Source organism: Hyperolius riggenbachi, chromosome 11 (genome assembly GCF_040937935.1).
Source record: "Hyperolius riggenbachi isolate aHypRig1 chromosome 11, aHypRig1.pri, whole genome shotgun sequence".
Taxonomy (NCBI): Eukaryota; Metazoa; Chordata; class Amphibia; order Anura; family Hyperoliidae; genus Hyperolius; species Hyperolius riggenbachi.
In genome coordinates, this window is record NC_090656.1 from 240,208,176 (window position 1) to 240,225,698 (window position 17,523).

General features: G+C 50.4%; 1 protein-coding gene across 2 annotated transcripts in view; it reads right to left on the reverse strand.

Annotated features, from left to right (window-relative positions):
- LOC137538748 (embryonic protein UVS.2-like) overlaps positions 1 to 17,523 on the reverse strand; it is a 73,261-nt gene that overhangs the window by 19,096 nt on the left and 36,642 nt on the right. For both annotated transcript variants that reach the window (XM_068261062.1, XM_068261061.1), the window contains exon 7: positions 14,478 to 14,688. In XM_068261062.1, the coding sequence (XP_068117163.1) occupies positions 14,478 to 14,688 (211 nt within the window). The remainder of the gene's footprint in view (positions 1 to 14,477; positions 14,689 to 17,523) is intronic.

The window sequence follows — 17,523 nt, forward strand, 5'->3', positions numbered from 1 at the left end:
TTGTGAGACACAACAACCCAGGCCTTGCATGAGGGCAAGAAGCGTGCGGATAGCATGCTTTGTACCGCCATGCAGTCATAAATGTAATAAAGATAAGTGGTTCAATAAACAGGGACCACGCGGCAACGCTAACCCAGCAGCAGCAGACGTGATGGAACAGGAGCAGGCGCAGGAGGAGAAGGCCACGGTTTTTGAGACACAACAACCTAGGCCTTGCATGAGGACAAAAAGCGTGCGGATATAGCAGCAATGCTTTTTGCCGCCATGCAGTCATAAATGTAATACAGATGAGAGGTTCAATAAACAGGGACCGGAAATGCTACACCATCCCAGATGTTCATTGGTCATGTTACTTGGTTGGGGTCCTGGAGTGTTGCGTAGTCATTTCCAATCCAGGATTGATTCATTTTAATTTGAGTCAGACGGTCTGCATTTTCTGTGGAGAGGCGGATACGCCGATCTGTGACGATGCCTCCGGCAGCACTGAAACAACGTTCCGACATAACGCTGGCTGCCGGGCAAGCCAGCACCTCTATTGCGTACATTGCCAGTTCGTGCCAGGTGTCTAGCTTCGAAACCCAATAGTTGAAGGGTGCAGATGGATTGTTCGACACAGCTACGTCATCTGACATGTAGTCCTTGACCATCTTCTCCAGGCGATCGGTGTTGGAGGTGGATCTGCACGCTTGCTGTTCAGTGGGCTGCTGCTGCATGGGTGTCAGAAAATTTTCCCACTCCAAGGACACTGCCGATACCATTCCCTTTTGGGCACTAGCTGCGGCTTGCGTTGTTTGCTGCCCTCCTGGTCGTCCTGGGTTTGCGGAAGTCAGTCTGTCTGCGTACAACTGGCTAGAGGAGGGGGAGGATGTCAATCTCCTCTCTAAAGTCTCCACAAGGGCCTGCTGGTATTCTTCCATTTTGACCTGTCTGACTCTTTCTTCAAGCAGTTTTGGAACATTGTGTTTGTACCGTGGATCCAGAAGGGTATAAACCCAGTAATTGGTGTTGTCCAGAATGCGCACAATGCGTGGGTCACGTTCAATGCAGTCTAGCATGAATTGAGCCATGTGTGCCAGAGTCCTACCAGAATCCTCATCATCCTCTTGTGAGCGTTGTGATAGTTGTTGTGATGCATCATAGTCGTCACCTTCCTCCTGGTCTGCTTCTGCTGACCATTCGCGTTGAATTGTGGAAGTCCAACGTGCACCGCTCTGGCCCTCGTCAGTGGTGGCATGAAATTCCTGCTCCAACTCCAGCTGTTCCTCCTCCTCTTCTTCGTCATAGCTGCTGGGGCCAGCGTTCCCTGAGGCGGATGGCCTGATGTTGGTACCATCACGCTGATCGTTTTCTCCTTCAGATTCCCCCAGTTGCATCATGACAGCTGTTTCCTTGATTTTCAACATTGACCTCTTCAGTAAACACAGCAGTGGTATGGTAATGCTGACTGAAGAGTTGTCACTGCTCACAAGCAACGTGGATTGCTCAAAATTTTGGAGGACTTGGCAGAGGTCCAACATGTTGGCCCAATCGGATCCACAGAAGCTTGGCAGCTGTCCGGATGCGCCTCGGTACTGCACCGTCATGTACTGGACCACTGCACTCTTCTGCTCACAAAAGCGTGCTAGCATGTGCAGCGTAGAATTCCAGCGCGTAGGGACATCACACAGCAAGCGATGGTGGGGGAGATTGAAGCGCTCCTGCATCTTGGCGAGTGCCCCCGAAGCAGTACTGGAATTTCTACAATGTTTGGCCACTCGACGCACCTTCAACAGAAGATCGGCCACGCCTGGGTATGTCCTCAGGAACCGCTGAACTACTAGGTTCATCACGTGCGCCAGGCAAGGGATGTGTGTCAGCTTAGCCAACCTTAAAGCGCGAATGAGATTACTCCCATTATCACACACAACCATGCCCGGTTTCAAGTCCAGCGGTGCCAGCCACAAATCCGTCTGTTCCTTTATTCCCTTCCAAATTTCCTCCCCTGTGTGCTGCTTATCCCCAAGGCAGATCAGCTTCAGCAACGCTTGCTGACGCATGCCAACAGCTGTGCTGCACTGCTTCCACGATCCTACTGCTGCTGGGTTAGCGTTTCCGGATGAGGTACAGCTTTGAGATGCGTTGGAGGAGAAGGAGTCAGAGAGGTAGGTGCTGCTCTTGTTATCCAGTGGGAGGGACGGCGGTGCAACTGTTTGCGGCGTGGGCAACACCCGCGCCGTAGCAGGTGAGGAATCGCTGCCAGGCTCCACAAGGTTCACCCAGTGCGCGGTAAGGGAGATGTATCGACCCTGTCCGAACGCACTCGTCCAAGTGTCAGTGGTGAGGTGAACCTTGCAGGCAACGGCATTCTTCAAGCTTCGGGTTATTTTGCTGACCACGTGCTCATGCAACTCAGGCACTGCAGAGCGCGCAAAGTGGTAGCGGCTGGGAACCACGTAACGTGGGATGGCCACTGACATCATGTCCTTGAAGCTGTTTGTCTCCACCACTCGATATGGCAGCATTTCGCAGGCCAGAAGCTTGGCTATGCTGGCTGTTACTGCCACGGCCCGGGGGTCATTTGCTGGCAATTTCCTCTTGCGCTCAAACATCTCCGACACAGACAACTGAACCGTAGCGCTGCACACGGAAGGGCTGTTGGTTGTTGTGTTTGATGAACACTGGGAGACCTCAAGAGCACTACTCCGGAAAGTGACAGTGTCAGCGTCGTCTGATGTTTGTGAATGTTGTGAACCACGCAATGGCTGGGCTACTGCTGCTGCTGAGGCGGGTCTGGTGGTGAGTCTGGTGAACCCAAGGGAGGCAGTGTTGCTGGTACCCTGTCCTGCCGCGTTTGCCCACAGAGTGGGATGTTTGGATAGCATGTGGCGGCTCATGCTGGTGGTGGAGAGGTTGTTAATACTTTTCCCCCTGCTCAGGCGAGTCTTGCACACCTTGCAAATCGCCATGGTAACATCCTCAGTGCAGTCTTCAAAGAAAGCCCAGACTTTGGAGCACCTGCCTCCTTGCTGGCGATTTCTGTTTCCTCCTCTTTTGCCTCTCACTTGAACTTCCACGCTTGTGGTGCCTGAAATTGCGCGCCGCCTACCTTGTGGCACAAGGCGAACTCGTGCAGCAGTGGGTTCTTCAACAGACTCATCTGTGCTGCTGCTACGACGGCGATGTTCTCGTTCACAAATAAAATCTGGGTCTCTGTCCACATTGTCCATACCCTCCTCTTCCATCTCCTCAAACTCGTCATATGTCATTGTGGGGGGCCGCCGCCGTGGAGTAGAGCTCCCCAGAACAACCTCTGCGCAGCTCACTCCAACGTCGTCTTCCAGATCTTGTCGGCCGACCTCCTGCAATTGCAACCCCTCCTGCCCAACTTGCTCTGGGATTTGGGTTTCCGAATCCTCCTCGGACTCGCCTTGTATTTCAGTGCGCGGTGCATTTCCCACAGTTAATGGTTGTGAATCCGGGCACAACATTTCTGGCTGTTCCTCCATTGACCTTTCATAGGTGGAAGTTTGTTGGGCTGGGAATAGCTCCTGCGAATACCCCATTGTGTCCTGAGGTAATTCATAGGACTGGTTATCTGGCAGTTGTGTGCGTGGTGTCGCTGCCGGTTGTGTCAGCTTTGTGCCCACTGGCTCCTTGTAACTGGCTGAGGACTCGGACCTCGTGCGTGATGTGCTGGTGCTGCTTAACCCACTGCTGGACGCTTGAGAGGTCATCCAAGTAATTATCTGGTCCTGTTCTTTTGGATTTGTGAGGGTTGTTGTCCTGGACAACATGGGCGGTATTGAGTGGGTTTTCTTGGGTGCTCCCCTGTGGCCTGTACGTGAACCGTCAGGGGAAACACCTCTTCCCTTGCCCCTTCCTCTTTCACCGGATTTCTTCCTCATTTCACTTATCCTTACAGTACACGCTGACTGGCAGCAGTACAGTGGCAGTACAGAAATGCTATACAGTACCACTATTCCCAGCAGCGACACAGAGCACAATGCTATACAGTGGCGGGTGAGCGGTGTACCACTATTCCCAGCAGCGACACAGAGCACAATGCTATACAGTGGCGGGTGAGCGGTGTACTACTGTTCCCAGGCCCAGCAGACACAGAGTGGAAGTAAACACAATGCTATATAGTCTGGCTGAGCGGTGTCCACAGAGTGGCAGTACACACAATGCTATATAGTCTGGCTAAGCCGTGTACACAGAGTGTCAGAAAACACAATGCTATATATAGCGTGGCTGGGCGAGGTGCACAGTGGCAGTACACACAATGCTTTATAGTCAGGCTGAGCCGTGTACACAGAGTGTCAGTAAACAATGGTATATAGTCTGGCTGAGCGGTGTACACAGAGTGTCAGTAAACAACAGTATATAGTCTGGCTGAGCGGTGTACACAGAGTGGCAGTAAACACAATGCTATATATAGCGTGGCTGAGCGAGGTGCACAGTGGCAGTACACACAATGCTATATAGTCAGGCTAAGCCGTGTACACAGAGTGTCAGAAAACACAATGCTATATATAGCGTGGCTGAGCGAGGTGCACAGTGGCAGTACACACAATGCTTTATAGTCAGGCTGAGCCGTGTACACAGAGTGTCAGTAAACAATGGTATATAGTCTGGCTGAGCGGTGTACACAGAGTGTCAGTAAACAACGGTATATAGTCTGGCTGAGCGGTGTACACAGAGTGGCAGTAAACACAATGCTATATATAGCGTGGCTGAGCGAGGTGCTCAGTGGCAGTACACACAATGCTATATAGCCAGGCTAAGCCGTGTACACAGAGTGTCAGAAAACACAATGCTATATATAGCGTGGCTGAGCGAGGTGCACAGTGGCAGTACACACAATGCTTTATAGTCAGGCTGAGCCGTGTACACAGAGTGTCAGTAAACAATGGTATATAGTCTGGCTGAGCGGTGTACACAGAGTGTCAGTAAACAACGGTATATAGTCTGGCTGAGCGGTGTACACAGAGTGGCAGTAAACACAATGCTATATATAGCGTGGCTGAGCGAGGTGCACAGTGGCAGTACACACAATGCTATATAGTCAGGCTAAGCCGTGTACACAGAGTGTCAGAAAACACAATGCTATATATATAGCATGGCTGAGCGAGGTGCACAGTGGCAGTAAACACAATGCTATATATAGCGTGGCTGAGCGAGGTGCACAGTGGCAGTACACACAATGCTATATAGCCAGGCTAAGCCGTGTACACAGAGTGTCAGAAAACACAATGCTATATATAGCGTGGCTGAGCGAGGTGCACAGTGGCAGTACACACAATGCTATATATAGCGTGGCTGAGCGAGGTGCACAGTGGCAGTACACACAATGCTATATAGTCAGGCTAAGCCGTGTACACAGAGTGTCAGAAAACACAATGCTATATATAGCGTGGCTGAGCGAGGTGCACAGTGGCAGTACACACAATGCTATATATAGCGTGGCTGAGCGAGGTGCACAGTGGCAGTACACACAATGCTATATAGTCAGGCTGAGCCGTGTACACAGAGTGTCAGTAAACAATGGTATATAGTCTGGCTGAGCGGTGTACACAGAGTGTCAGTAAACAACGGTATATAGTCTGGCTGAGCGGTGTACACAGAGTGGCAGTAAACACAATGCTATATATAGCGTGGCTGAGCGAGGTGCACAGTGGCAGTACACACAATGCTATATAGTCTGGCTGAGCCGTGTACACAGAGTGGCAGTACACACAATGCTATATATAGCGTGGCTGAGCGAGGTGCACAGTGGCAGTACACACAATGCTATATTAGTCAGGCTAAGCCGTGTACACAGAGTGTCAGAAAACACAATGCTATATATATAGCGTGGCTGAGCGAGGTGCACAGTGGCAGTACACACAATGCTATATATAGTGTGGCTGAGCGAGGTGCACAGTGGCAGTACACACAATGCTATATATAGCGTGGCTGAGCGAGGTGCACAGTGGCAGTACACACAATGCTATATTAGTCAGGCTAAGCCGTGTACACAGAGTGTCAGAAAACACAATGCTATATATATAGCGTGGCTGAGCGAGGTGCACAGTGGCAGTACACACAATGCTATATATAGCGTGGCTGAGCGAGGTGCACAGTGGCAGTACACACAATGCTATATATAGCGTGGCTGAGCGAGGTGCACAGTGGCAGTACACACAATGCTATATTAGTCAGGCTAAGCCGTGTACACAGAGTGTCAGAAAACACAATGCTATATATATAGCGTGGCTGAGCGAGGTACACAGTGGCAGTAAACAATGCTATATATAGTGTGGCTGAGCGAGCGGTGTACTACTGTTCCCAGCAGCGACACACAATGACTGGGGGGGACCCTGGCTAGCGTGGCTGGAGAGCGAACTACCCTGCCTGCCTACCCAAAGCTAAACCCACAGACTAATGGCGGAGATATGACGTGGTTCGGGTATTTATTTACCCGAACCACGTGACCGTTCGGCCAATCAGAGCGCGTTCGGGCCCGAACCACGTGACCCGTTCGGCCAATCACAGCGCTAGCCGAACGTTCGGGGAACATTCGGCCATGCGCTCTTAGTTCGGCCATGTGGCCGAACGGTTTGGCCGAGCACCGTCAGGTGTTCGGCCGAACTCGAACATCACCCGAACAGGGTGATGTTCTGCAGAACCCGAACAGTGGCGAACACTGTTCGCCCAACACTACTCAGCACCTCCTCTCTCATTGAAATCCTGGGCCCTCAATAGAATGAGCAGAACCTCCCTTGCTTGTGTGTATATTTCAGCAGCTATTGTGATCTGGCTGCAGGCTGTAGCTCCCCTGCTCCTGTGTCAGTGCAGACCATTTATTTATAATGATTTATGTGCATGCAGTATTTTCCCTAGAACTGTACAACCTGACCGGACTAGATGTGAAGCTTGGGTTCAAGAGCATGAAATGCTTGCTTGCTGACTGGTGTGGGTGGAGTAGGGACCCTTCTGACTTGGAGGAAACCTCTACGCTGGTGAAAAGGTGTACCACACAATGCTGTTGCATACAGTGGTTTGCAAAAGTATTCGGCCCCCTTGAAGTTTTCCACATTTTGTCACATTACTGCCACAAACATGAATCAATTTTATTGGAATTCCACGTGAAAGACCAATACAAAGTGGTGTACATGTGAGAAGTGGAATGAAAATCATACATGATTCCAAACATTTTTTTACAAATAAATAACTGCAAAGTGGTGTGTGCATAATTATTCAGCCCCCTTTGGTCTGAGTGCAGTCAGTTGCCCATAGACAGTGCCTGATGAGTGCTAATGACTAAATAGAGTGCACCTGTGTGTAATCTAATGTCAGTTCAAATACAGCTGGTCTGTGACAGCCTCCGAGGTTCTCTAAGAGAATATTGGGAGCCGCAACACCGTGAAGTCCAAAGAACACACAAGACAGGTCAGGGATCAAGTTATTGAGAAATTTAAAGCAGGCTTAGTCTACAAAAGATTTCCAAAGCCTTGAACATCCCACAGAGCACTGTTCAAGCGATCATTCAGAAATGGAAGGAGTATGGCACAACTGTACACCTACCAAGACAAGGCCACCCACCTAAACTCACAGGCCGAACAAGGAGAGCGCTGATCAGAAATGCAGCCAAGAGGCCCATGGTGACTCTGGATGAGCTGCAGAGATCTACAGCTCAGGTGGGGGAATCTGTCCATAGGACAACTATTAGTCATGCACTGTACAAAGTTGGCCTTTATGGAAGAGTGGCAAGAAGAAAGCCATTGTTAACAGAAAGCATAAGAAGTCCAGTTTGCCACAAGCCATGTTGGGGACACAGCAACCATGTGGAAGAAGGTGCTCTGGTCAGATGAGACCAAAATGGAACTTTTTGGCCAAAATGCAAAACGCTATGTGTGGCGGAAAACTAACACTGCACATCACTCTGAACACACCATCCCCACTGTCAAATATGGTGGTGGCAGCAGCATCATGCTCGGGGGTGCTTCTCTTCAGCAGGGACAGGGAAGCTGGTCAGAGTTGATGGGAAGATGGATGGAGCCAAATACAGGGTAATCTTGGAAGAAAACCTCTTGGAGTCTGCAATAGACTTGAGACTGGGGTGGACACGGGCGTAGGGCCCGAGGTCGCAGCAGTCGCACCCGCGACTGGGCCCGGCTCCTGCAGCCTGAGGGGAGGGGCCCCCGTCTGTGCGTGTGTTTATGCTGCACTTAATTAACCTGGCCGGCTCGGGAGGGCTCCATTTGCGGCTCCCAGATACAGTGCATGCAGACACATCCATGCACTGTCTGCCTGCCTGGTCTCCAGAGTAATTATCTCCCTCCCTCGCTCTCCTCAGACAGCAGCGACCACTTCAGTGTGTGTGACTGCTATACGTCTGGGCTGCCTCTGATCTCTGAGGAGATTACTGGTCATCTCCTCTCTGCAGCTGCTGTCACTCACTCCATCCTGACCTTCCGGACCGCCCCCTCCACGCTCCAGTTGGCCCTTCACTGATCTCTGGCTGGCCTGGCTCCTCCCATATCCCTTGAGTGAGCTGCAGTCAGTGTGGGAAAGTCGTGTTTGTCGCCTGCAATTCTGCTGAACTGCTCCCAGTCAGTGGGCAGGTCGAGGAGTCTGGAGCTTTGTAAGTCTAGGCTGCATTGCCTCTCCTACTGTGTCCCTGTCTCTCTCCCGAGTCCCTATGGTTGTCTCTCCCCCACCCCCGTGTCCCTGTCTCTCCCGATGGCTGTCCCCCCCCCCCCCCCTTGTCCCTGTCTCTCCCGATGGCTGTCTCCCCTCCCGTGTCCCTTTCTCTCTCCCTGTGGCTGTCTCTCTCCTTGTGTCCTCGTCTCTCTCCCTGAGTCCCGGTCTCTCTCTCGATTTCAGTGTGTCTCTCCCTGTGGCTGTCTCTCTCCCTGAGTCCCTGTCTCTCTCCCTGTGGCTGTCTCTCTCCCTCTGTCCCTGTCTCTCCTTGTCCTCGTCTCTCTCCCTGTGTCCCTGTCTCTTTCCCTGTGTCTCTCCTGTGTCCCTGTCTCTCTCCGTGTCCCTGTCTCTCTCCCTGTGTCCCTGTCTCTTTCCCTGTGTCTCTCCTGTGTCCCTGTCTCTCTCCCTGAGTCCCTGTCTCTCTCCCGATTTACCTGTGTCCCTGTCTCTCTCCCTGGCTGTCTCTCTCCCAGTGTCCCTATGTCTCTCACTGTGGCTGTCTCTCTCCCTCTGTCCCTGTCTCTTTCCCTGTGTCTCTCCTGTGTCCCTGTCTCTCTCCCTCTGTCCCTGTCTCTCCTTGTCCTCGTCTCTCTCCCTGTGTCCCTGTCTCTTTCCCTGTGTCTCTCCTGTGTCCCTGTCTCTCTCCCTCTGTCCCTGTCTCTCCTTGTCCTCGTCTCTCTCCCTGTGTACCTGTCTCTTTCCCTGTGTCTCTCCTGTGTCCCTGTCTCTCTCCCTGTGTCCCTGTCTCTCTCCCTCTGTCCCTGTCTCTCTCCGTGTCCCTGTCTCTCTCTCCTGTGTCCCTGTCTCTCTCCGTGTCCCTGTCTCTCTCCCTCTGTCCCTGTCTCTCTCCCTGTGTACCTGTCTTTCTCCGTGTCCCTGTCTCTCTCCTGTGTCCCTGTCTCTCTCCTGTGTCCCTGTCTCTCTCCGTGTCCCTGTCTCTCTCCCTGTGTACCTGTCTCTTTCCCTGTGTCTCTCCTGTGTCCCTGTCTCTCTCCGTGTCCCTGTCTCTCTCCCGATTTTCCTGTGTCTCTGTCTCTCTCCCTGGCTGTCTCTCTCCCAGTGTCCCTATGTCTCTCACTGTGGCTGTCTCTCTCCCTCTGTCCCTGTCTCTTTCCCTGTGTCTCTCCTGTGTCCCTGTCTCTCTCCCTCTGTCCCTGTCTCTCCTTGTCCTCGTCTCTCTCCCTGTGTCCCTGTCTCTTTCCCTGTGTCTCTCCTGTGTCCCTGTCTCTCTCCGTGTCCCTGTCTCTCTCCCTCTGTCCCTGTCTCTCTCCGTGTCCCTGTCTCTCTCCGTGTCCCTGTCTCTCTCCTGTGTCCCTGTCTCTCTCCGTGTCCCTGTCTCTCTCCCTCTGTCCCTGTCTCTCTCCCTGTGTCCCTGTCTCTCTCCGTGTCCCTGTCTCTCTCCCTCTGTCCCTGTCTCTCTCCCTGTGTACCTGTCTCTCTCCCTGGCTATCTATACTGCGGCACCTATTCCTGGCTATCTGTACTGGTAGCACCTATTATTATTATTTAGTATTTATATAACGCCAACATCTTCCTCAGCACTGTACAGAGTATATTGTCTTGTCACTAACTGTCCCTTAGAGGAGCTCACAATCTAATCCCTACCTGGCTACCTATACTGGGAACACCTATTCCTGGGTTACCTATACTGGAACACCTATACCTGGCTACCTAAACCCTAGGTACCTGTACCTGGCTATTTAATGTAGGGGGGGCCCAGGTCCAAATTCTGCATCGGGCCCTGAGGTTTGTAGCTACGCCACTGGGGGTGGAGGTTCGCCTTCCAGCAGGACAATGACCCTAAACATAAAGCCAGGGCAACAATGGAATGGTTTAAAACAAAACATATCCATGTGTTAGAATAGCCCAGTCAACGTCCAGATCTAAATCCAATCGAGAATCTGTGGTAAGATCTAAAAACTACTGTTCACAAACACTGTCCATCTAATCTGACTGAGCTGGAGCTGTTTTGCAAAGAAGAATGGGCAAGGATTTCAAAGGAAAGATGAAGACCGGCACCATCCAGTATAACTTGCTCTTTAAAATTTATTGACAAGACATCTTGACATACAAAACGACGTTTAGGAGGATGGTCCTCCTTTCTCAAGTTCCTGTCAGTGTCTAACAAATCTCATACATTCACCTCTTTATATATAACACACCATTGGAATTGTCCAATCACGCTGTGGGTGTCGCCTGTGGCGACCTATCCCCTACTGTCTCGCCTAAGCGGACCTGATGGGGAACTATGACATGCGTATACAGCATGCGCACAAGTTGCTGAACTTGCCAGGCGGCAGGGCGGGGAGGCGCAACAGGTGTCAGATCAGCGCACCGCCGACCTATAGGAAGAGCTCCCGTGATGACACATCCATCAGGGCACACCCCCACTGGAGCGGACCTGATGGGAGACAGGATGCTCCCTCGGTGGCCCAAAGGGAAGCCCATAGCTCGGATATGACAAGCGCATGAAGGGCGTCATACGCCCCATGCGTGTCATGGTACGCGCGTCCCACACTCACACGCCTTCCGCCCCACCATATGCACATGTATGGTTATGGTCGCACGCCTTCCGCCCCACCGTCTGGGCAAGAATCCAAATAAAGCGGTTGTCATAGAAACATAGTGGCTCAACAGTGGGACATCTAGTGGTCAAATAAGCAAATGCATGTGCCAGGAAATCAAGCTAATACTATCATACTGCACATGCAGATATACAGCGTAGCTCTACTATATCAGCACTCATTGTTGTCAATATTTTGCATAGAATTTAACCATACATGTGCATATGGTGGGGCAGAAGGCGTGCGAGTGTGGGACGTGCGTACGATGACACGCATGGGGCGTATAACGCCCTTCATGCGCATGTCATATCCGAGCTATGAGCGTCCCTTTGGGCCACCAAGGGAGCATCCTGTCTCCCATCAGGTCCGCTCCAGTGGGGGTGTGCCCTGATGGATGTGTCATCACGGGAGCTCTTCCTATAGGTCGGCGGTGCGCTGGTCTGACACCTGTTGCGCCTCCCCGCCCTGCCGCCTGGCAAGTTCAGCAACTTGTGCGCATGCTGTATACGCATGTCATAGTTCCCCATCAGGTCCGCTTAGGCGAGACAGTAGGGGATAGGTCGCCACAGGCGACACCCACAGCGTGATTGGACAATTCCAATGGTGTGTTATATATAAAGAGGTGAATGTATGAGATTTGTTAGACACTGACAGGAACTTGAGAAAGGAGGACCATCCTCCGAAACGTCGTTTTGTATGTCAAGATGTCTTGTCAATAAATTTTAAAGAGCAAGTTATACTGGATGGTGCCGGTCTTCATCTTTCCTTTGACGAATAGGGCCCGGAAGTGTTGCTGGACCTTTGACCTGGCACATCAATTTGCAAACGTAGGGGAGTGCTGTCTGCTACAAAGTGGGCAAGGATTTCAGTCTCTAGATGTGCAAAGCTGGTAGAGACATACCCTAAAAGACTGGCAGCTGTAATTGCAGCAAAAGGTGGTTCTACAATGATTCATGTTTGTGGCAGTAATGTGACAAAATGTGGAAAACTTCAAGGGGGTCGAATACTTTTGCAAACCACTGTAAACACCATTGGAGCCAACATCTTCCATTAATGCAACCAAATACAACTTTTATGCAAGCTGTTTTTTCTTATTACCAGAGTTCCACCGTGCTGTGAGGGTTTGAGTGCAGAGGGTAAATGATTGCTTAGTTATAAGAACTTGGCTGATGCAGACGGCTATAAGAACCCAAAGTAGTTAATTCCAGTCAGTGATGCTCATCCGAGCTCGGATATCCGAGATACTCGGATATCCTAGCTCTTTTTTCACTATCCGAGCTCGAATACCGAGCTCGAATAGTATTAGTTATCCGGGCTGTGCTATCCAAGCCCACCCGGATAGTAAGCAGCTATCCAGAGATATCCTAGCTATCCGAGCTCGGATAGCGTCACGTCACGTCACCTCGAGTCCTCACAAGCAAATCAGAGGGCTCCCAGCCCTCTGACTGCAGCCAATCACAGAGGGGGAGCCTGGCCAAGCCCCCCTCTATATATAGCGGGCGCCATCTTGCCTCACTCGTCCTGCTTGCGACTTACTGACTGAATGTACTGAGAGATTGCTCCAGTGCTTTTTGTCTGTGTGCAAGTGCATTTATATAGTTCTAAACCTAGCAATTTTACACTCCAACACTTGATATTCAACTGTATTGCTTTGTATTGTAGGTAGATTGTATTTTAGGCAGTTTAGTTTGTGTGATTAGGGACTAGGGAGGGAGACTGTCACTGCTGCAGCTGCAGCCAGCAGCTAGGCCCTGTGCCTAGGCAAGGCAGCCTGCCCTGCTCTGTGCTCTAGTCTCTAGTTACCTGTGCTCTCACCTGTCCTACTCTACTCCTGTACTACTACTTCTGTGTTAGATAGATTATTGTACTATTTTGTAGTTAGCAAGGCCCAGCTTTACTGCTATACCTGTCCTGCTATATCTGCTCTCAGTAATCTAGTCACACCTGTTCTATTATTTAGCTAGATTCTTCTATTGTTTAGTTAGTACTGTAGTACTGCAGTCACTGCTAGTAGTTGTTAGAGTAGTAGTACTACTGTGTTAGCTTACTACAGAACTGCTGTGCTGTGAGCAGTGCCAGTGTGACAGTTAGTGTGCACTAGTGTCTTCTCCTCTGCTGTCTGACTGGCACTTGGCACGTGTCACATCCGGCATGCTCCTGGCACACGTTACACCTGCTGCTGCTGCTGCATTGCCCTGCTCCTGCTGCCTGTGCAGCTCCCACCGCCAGGGTGCCACAGGCCACTGATACCACCTATATTTAACCCAAAACACAATTGCTACGTAATTTTTTGGAGGTGTCTTGGCTGAAAACTGCCATGTCCCAGTTGTGCGGTTGGACTTTGGACACAATGTGGGCTGCACGACCGCTGTCTGGAACCTAGTCCTGATGTTAATTTACAGCTATTTTTTTTTGGGAAGGGGGGGGGGGGATTTTAAGTCCCCACATCAATTAGTGTTGCCCTTTACAAAATAATGGTACTACATGCCTCATTTACCCTAAAAACATTTTTAAAGCAATTTAAAGAGAACCAGAGATGAAGCAACCTCATGTATTTTACCTTATAAATCAGTGGGAACATGACAGTAAACACCTAATCTGCTCTTTGTTACATTGTTCTCTGTTTAATTTGCCTGTTATCACCTCTAAGATAAGAATCCCGACTAAGCAGTCTGTCTGGCTTTGCTACAGAATAATTATAGCTGAGACTGTGTTCTTTGCTGTCTTCAAGTCCAAGCCTGCCCCCTGCTGGCTTTGCTCAGGAATCATTATAGCTGAGTCATTATAGCAAAGCCAGAATCAATGCTCAGTCTGGGCTTCTTATCTCAGCTAGATAACAGACACTTTTAGCAGTGAGGATGGAACAGAGAGCATGGTAAATGTTTTCTCTAATGTTCCCACTGATTTCTATGGTAAAATACACAAGGGTGCTTCGTCTCTGGTTCACTTTAAAGGCCACTTCCGGTTTTTCTATCCGGATATCCGAATTTGCCCGGATAGTCCGGATACTGTGGTCGGATATCCGATTTGCATTCGGATCGGAAAATTTTGAACTCGGATATCCGACCCGGATCGGATATCTGGGTATCCAGATCCGAATCGGATCCGGATTTTGAAAAGGGGTATCCGAGCATCACTGATTCCAGACCATTCCATGCAAAACTGAAAATCAAACTTTTGGCAGGAATTTCACTGTAAGATTACCTTACAAGATATTCGGAGGCTGTTTTCATCCATCTGAAGATTTACCTGTATAGTAAGAAGCTATAAAACTGGTAACTCCACTGCTGGAAAATTCCACGAACATCAGCTTCCCAGAGGACACCACCGGGGGGAGCTCTCTCACCATGCAGCTGCTGTTAATGAGGATGGGAGCGAGCTTGCTGGCTCCATCATAGACCTTCATAGTGTCAGAGTAACAGCTGGAAGACTTATCAAAGGCCCGGAACTGCAGGAAGACCTACAGAGGAAATCCTTCATCATGAAATCGCTAATGCAGCAATTATCTCACCAAGAGTAAAGCTACTGCTCATCTGTACTGGGATTCCTAGTCTGCTCATCTGTACAGGGATTCCTAGTCTGCTCATCTGTACAGGGATTCTTAGTCTGCTCATCTGTACAGGGATTCTTAGTCTGCTCATCTGTACAGGGATTCTTAGTCTGCTCATCTGTACAGGGATTCCTAGTCTGCTCATCTGTACAGGGATTCCTAGTCTGCTCATCTGTACAGGGATTCTTAGTCTGCTCATCTGTACAGGGATTCCTAGTCTGCTCATCTGTACAGGGATTCCTAGTCTGCTCATCTGTACAGGCATTCCTAGTCTGCTCATTTGTACAGGGATTCCTAGTCTGCTCCTCTGTACAGGGATTCCTAGTCTGCTCCTCTGTACAGGGATTCCTAGTCTGCTCCTCTGTACAGGGATTCCTGGTCTGCTCGTCTGTACAGGGATTCCTAGTCTGCTAATCTGTACAGGGATTCCTAGTCTGCTCCTCTGTACAGGGATTCCTAGTCTGCTCATCTGTACAGGGATTCCTAGTCTGCTAATCTGTACAGGGATTCCTAGTCTGCTCATCTGTACAGGGATTCTTAGTCTGCTCATCTGTACAGGGATTCTTAGTCTGCTCATCTGTACAGGGATTCTTAGTCTGCTCATCTGTACAGGGATTCCTAGTCTGCTCCTCTGTACAGGGATTCTTAGTCTGCTCATCTGTACAGGGATTCTTAGTCTGCTCATCTGTACAGGGATTCCTAGTCTGCTCATCTGTACAGGGATTCCTAGTCTGCTCATCTGTACAGGCATTCCTAGTCTGCTCCTCTGTACAGGGATTCCTAGTCTGCTCCTCTGTACAGGGATTCCTAGTCTGCTCCTCTGTACAGGGATTCCTAGTCTGCTCCTCTGTACAGGGATTCCTGGTCTGCTCCTCTGTACAGGGATTCCTAGTCTGCTCATCTGTACAGGGATTCCTGGTCTGCTCCTCTGTACAGGCATTCCTAGTCTGCTCATCTGTACAGGGATTCCTAGTCTGCTCGTCTGTACTGGGATTCCTAGTCTGCTCGTCTGTACAGAGATTCCTAGTCTGCTCATCTGTACAGGGATTCCTAGTCTGCTCCTCTGTACAGGGATTCCTGGTCTGCTCGTCTGTACAGAGATTCCTAGTCTGCTCATCTGTACAGGGATTCCTAGTCTGCTCCTCTGTACAGGGATTCCTAGTCTGCTCCTCTGTACAGGGATTCCTAGTCTGCTCGTCTGTACATGGATTCCTAGTCTGCTCGTGCTCGTCTGTACAGGCATTCCTAGTCTGCTCGTCTGTACAGGCATTCCTAGTCTGCTCATCTGTACAGGGATTCCTAGTCTGCTCGTCTGTACAGGGATCCCTAGTCTGCTCGTCTGTACAGAGATTCCTGGTCTGCTCGTCTGTACAGGGATCCCTAGTCTGCTCGTCTGTACAGGCATTCCTAGTCTGCTCGTCTGTACAGGCATTCCTAGTCTGCTCGTCTGTACAGGCATTCCTAGTCTGCTCGTCTGTACAGGGATTCCTAGTCTGCTCGTCTGTACAGAGATTCCTGGTCTGCTCGTCTGTACAGGCATTCCTAGTCTGCTCGTCTGTACAGGGATTCCTGGTCTGCTCCTCTGTACAGGCATTCCTAGTCTGCTCGTCTGTACAGGCATTCCTAGTCTGCTCGTCTGTACAGGGATTCCTAGTCTGCTCGTCTGTACAGAGATTCCTAGTCTGCTCGTCTGTACAGGCATTCCTAGTCTGCTCGTCTGTACAGGCATTCCTAGTCTGCTCATCTGTACAGGGATTCCTAGTCTGCGCGTCTGCACAGGGATTCCTAGTCTGCGCGTCTGTACAGGCATTCCTAGTCTGCTCGTCTGTACAGGGATTCCTAGTCTGCTCCTCTGTACAGGGATTCCTAGTCTGCTCCTCTGTACAGGGATTCCTGGTCTGCTCGTCTGTACAGGGATTCCTAGTCTGCTAATCTGTACAGGGATTCCTAGTCTGCTCCTCTGTACAGGGATTCCTAGTCTGCTCATCTGTACAGGGATTCCTAGTCTGCTAATCTGTACAGGGATTCCTAGTCTGCTCATCTGTACAGGGATTCTTAGTCTGCTCATCTGTACAGGGATTCTTAGTCTGCTCATCTGTACAGGGATTCTTAGTCTGCTCATCTGTACAGGGATTCTTAGTCTGCTCATCTGTACAGGGATTCCTAGTCTGCTCCTCTGTACAGGGATTCTTAGTCTGCTCATCTGTACAGGGATTCCTAGTCTGCTCATCTGTACAGGGATTCCTAGTCTGCTCCTCTGTACAGGGATTCCTGGTCTGCTCCTCTGTACAGGGATTCCTAGTCTGCTCCTCTGTACAGGGATTCCTGGTCTGCTCCTCTGTACAGGCATTCCTAGTCTGCTCATCTGTACAGGGATTCCTAGTCTGCTTGTCTGTACTGGGATTCCTAGTCTGCTCGTCTGTACAGAGATTCCTAGTCTGCTCATCTGTACAGGGATTCCTAGTCTGCTCCTCTGTACAGGGATTCCTGGTCTGCTCGTCTGTACAGAGATTCCTAGTCTGCTCATCTGTACAGGGATTCCTAGTCTGCTCCTCTGTACAGGGATTCCTTGTCTGCTCCTCTGTACAGGGATTCCTAGTCTGCTCGTCTGTACATGGATTCCTAGTCTGCTCGTGCTCGTCTGTACAGGCATTCCTAGTCTGCTCGTCTGTACAGGCATTCCTAGTCTGCTCGTCTGTACAGGCATTCCTAGTCTGCTCGTCTGTACAGGGATTCCTAGTCTGC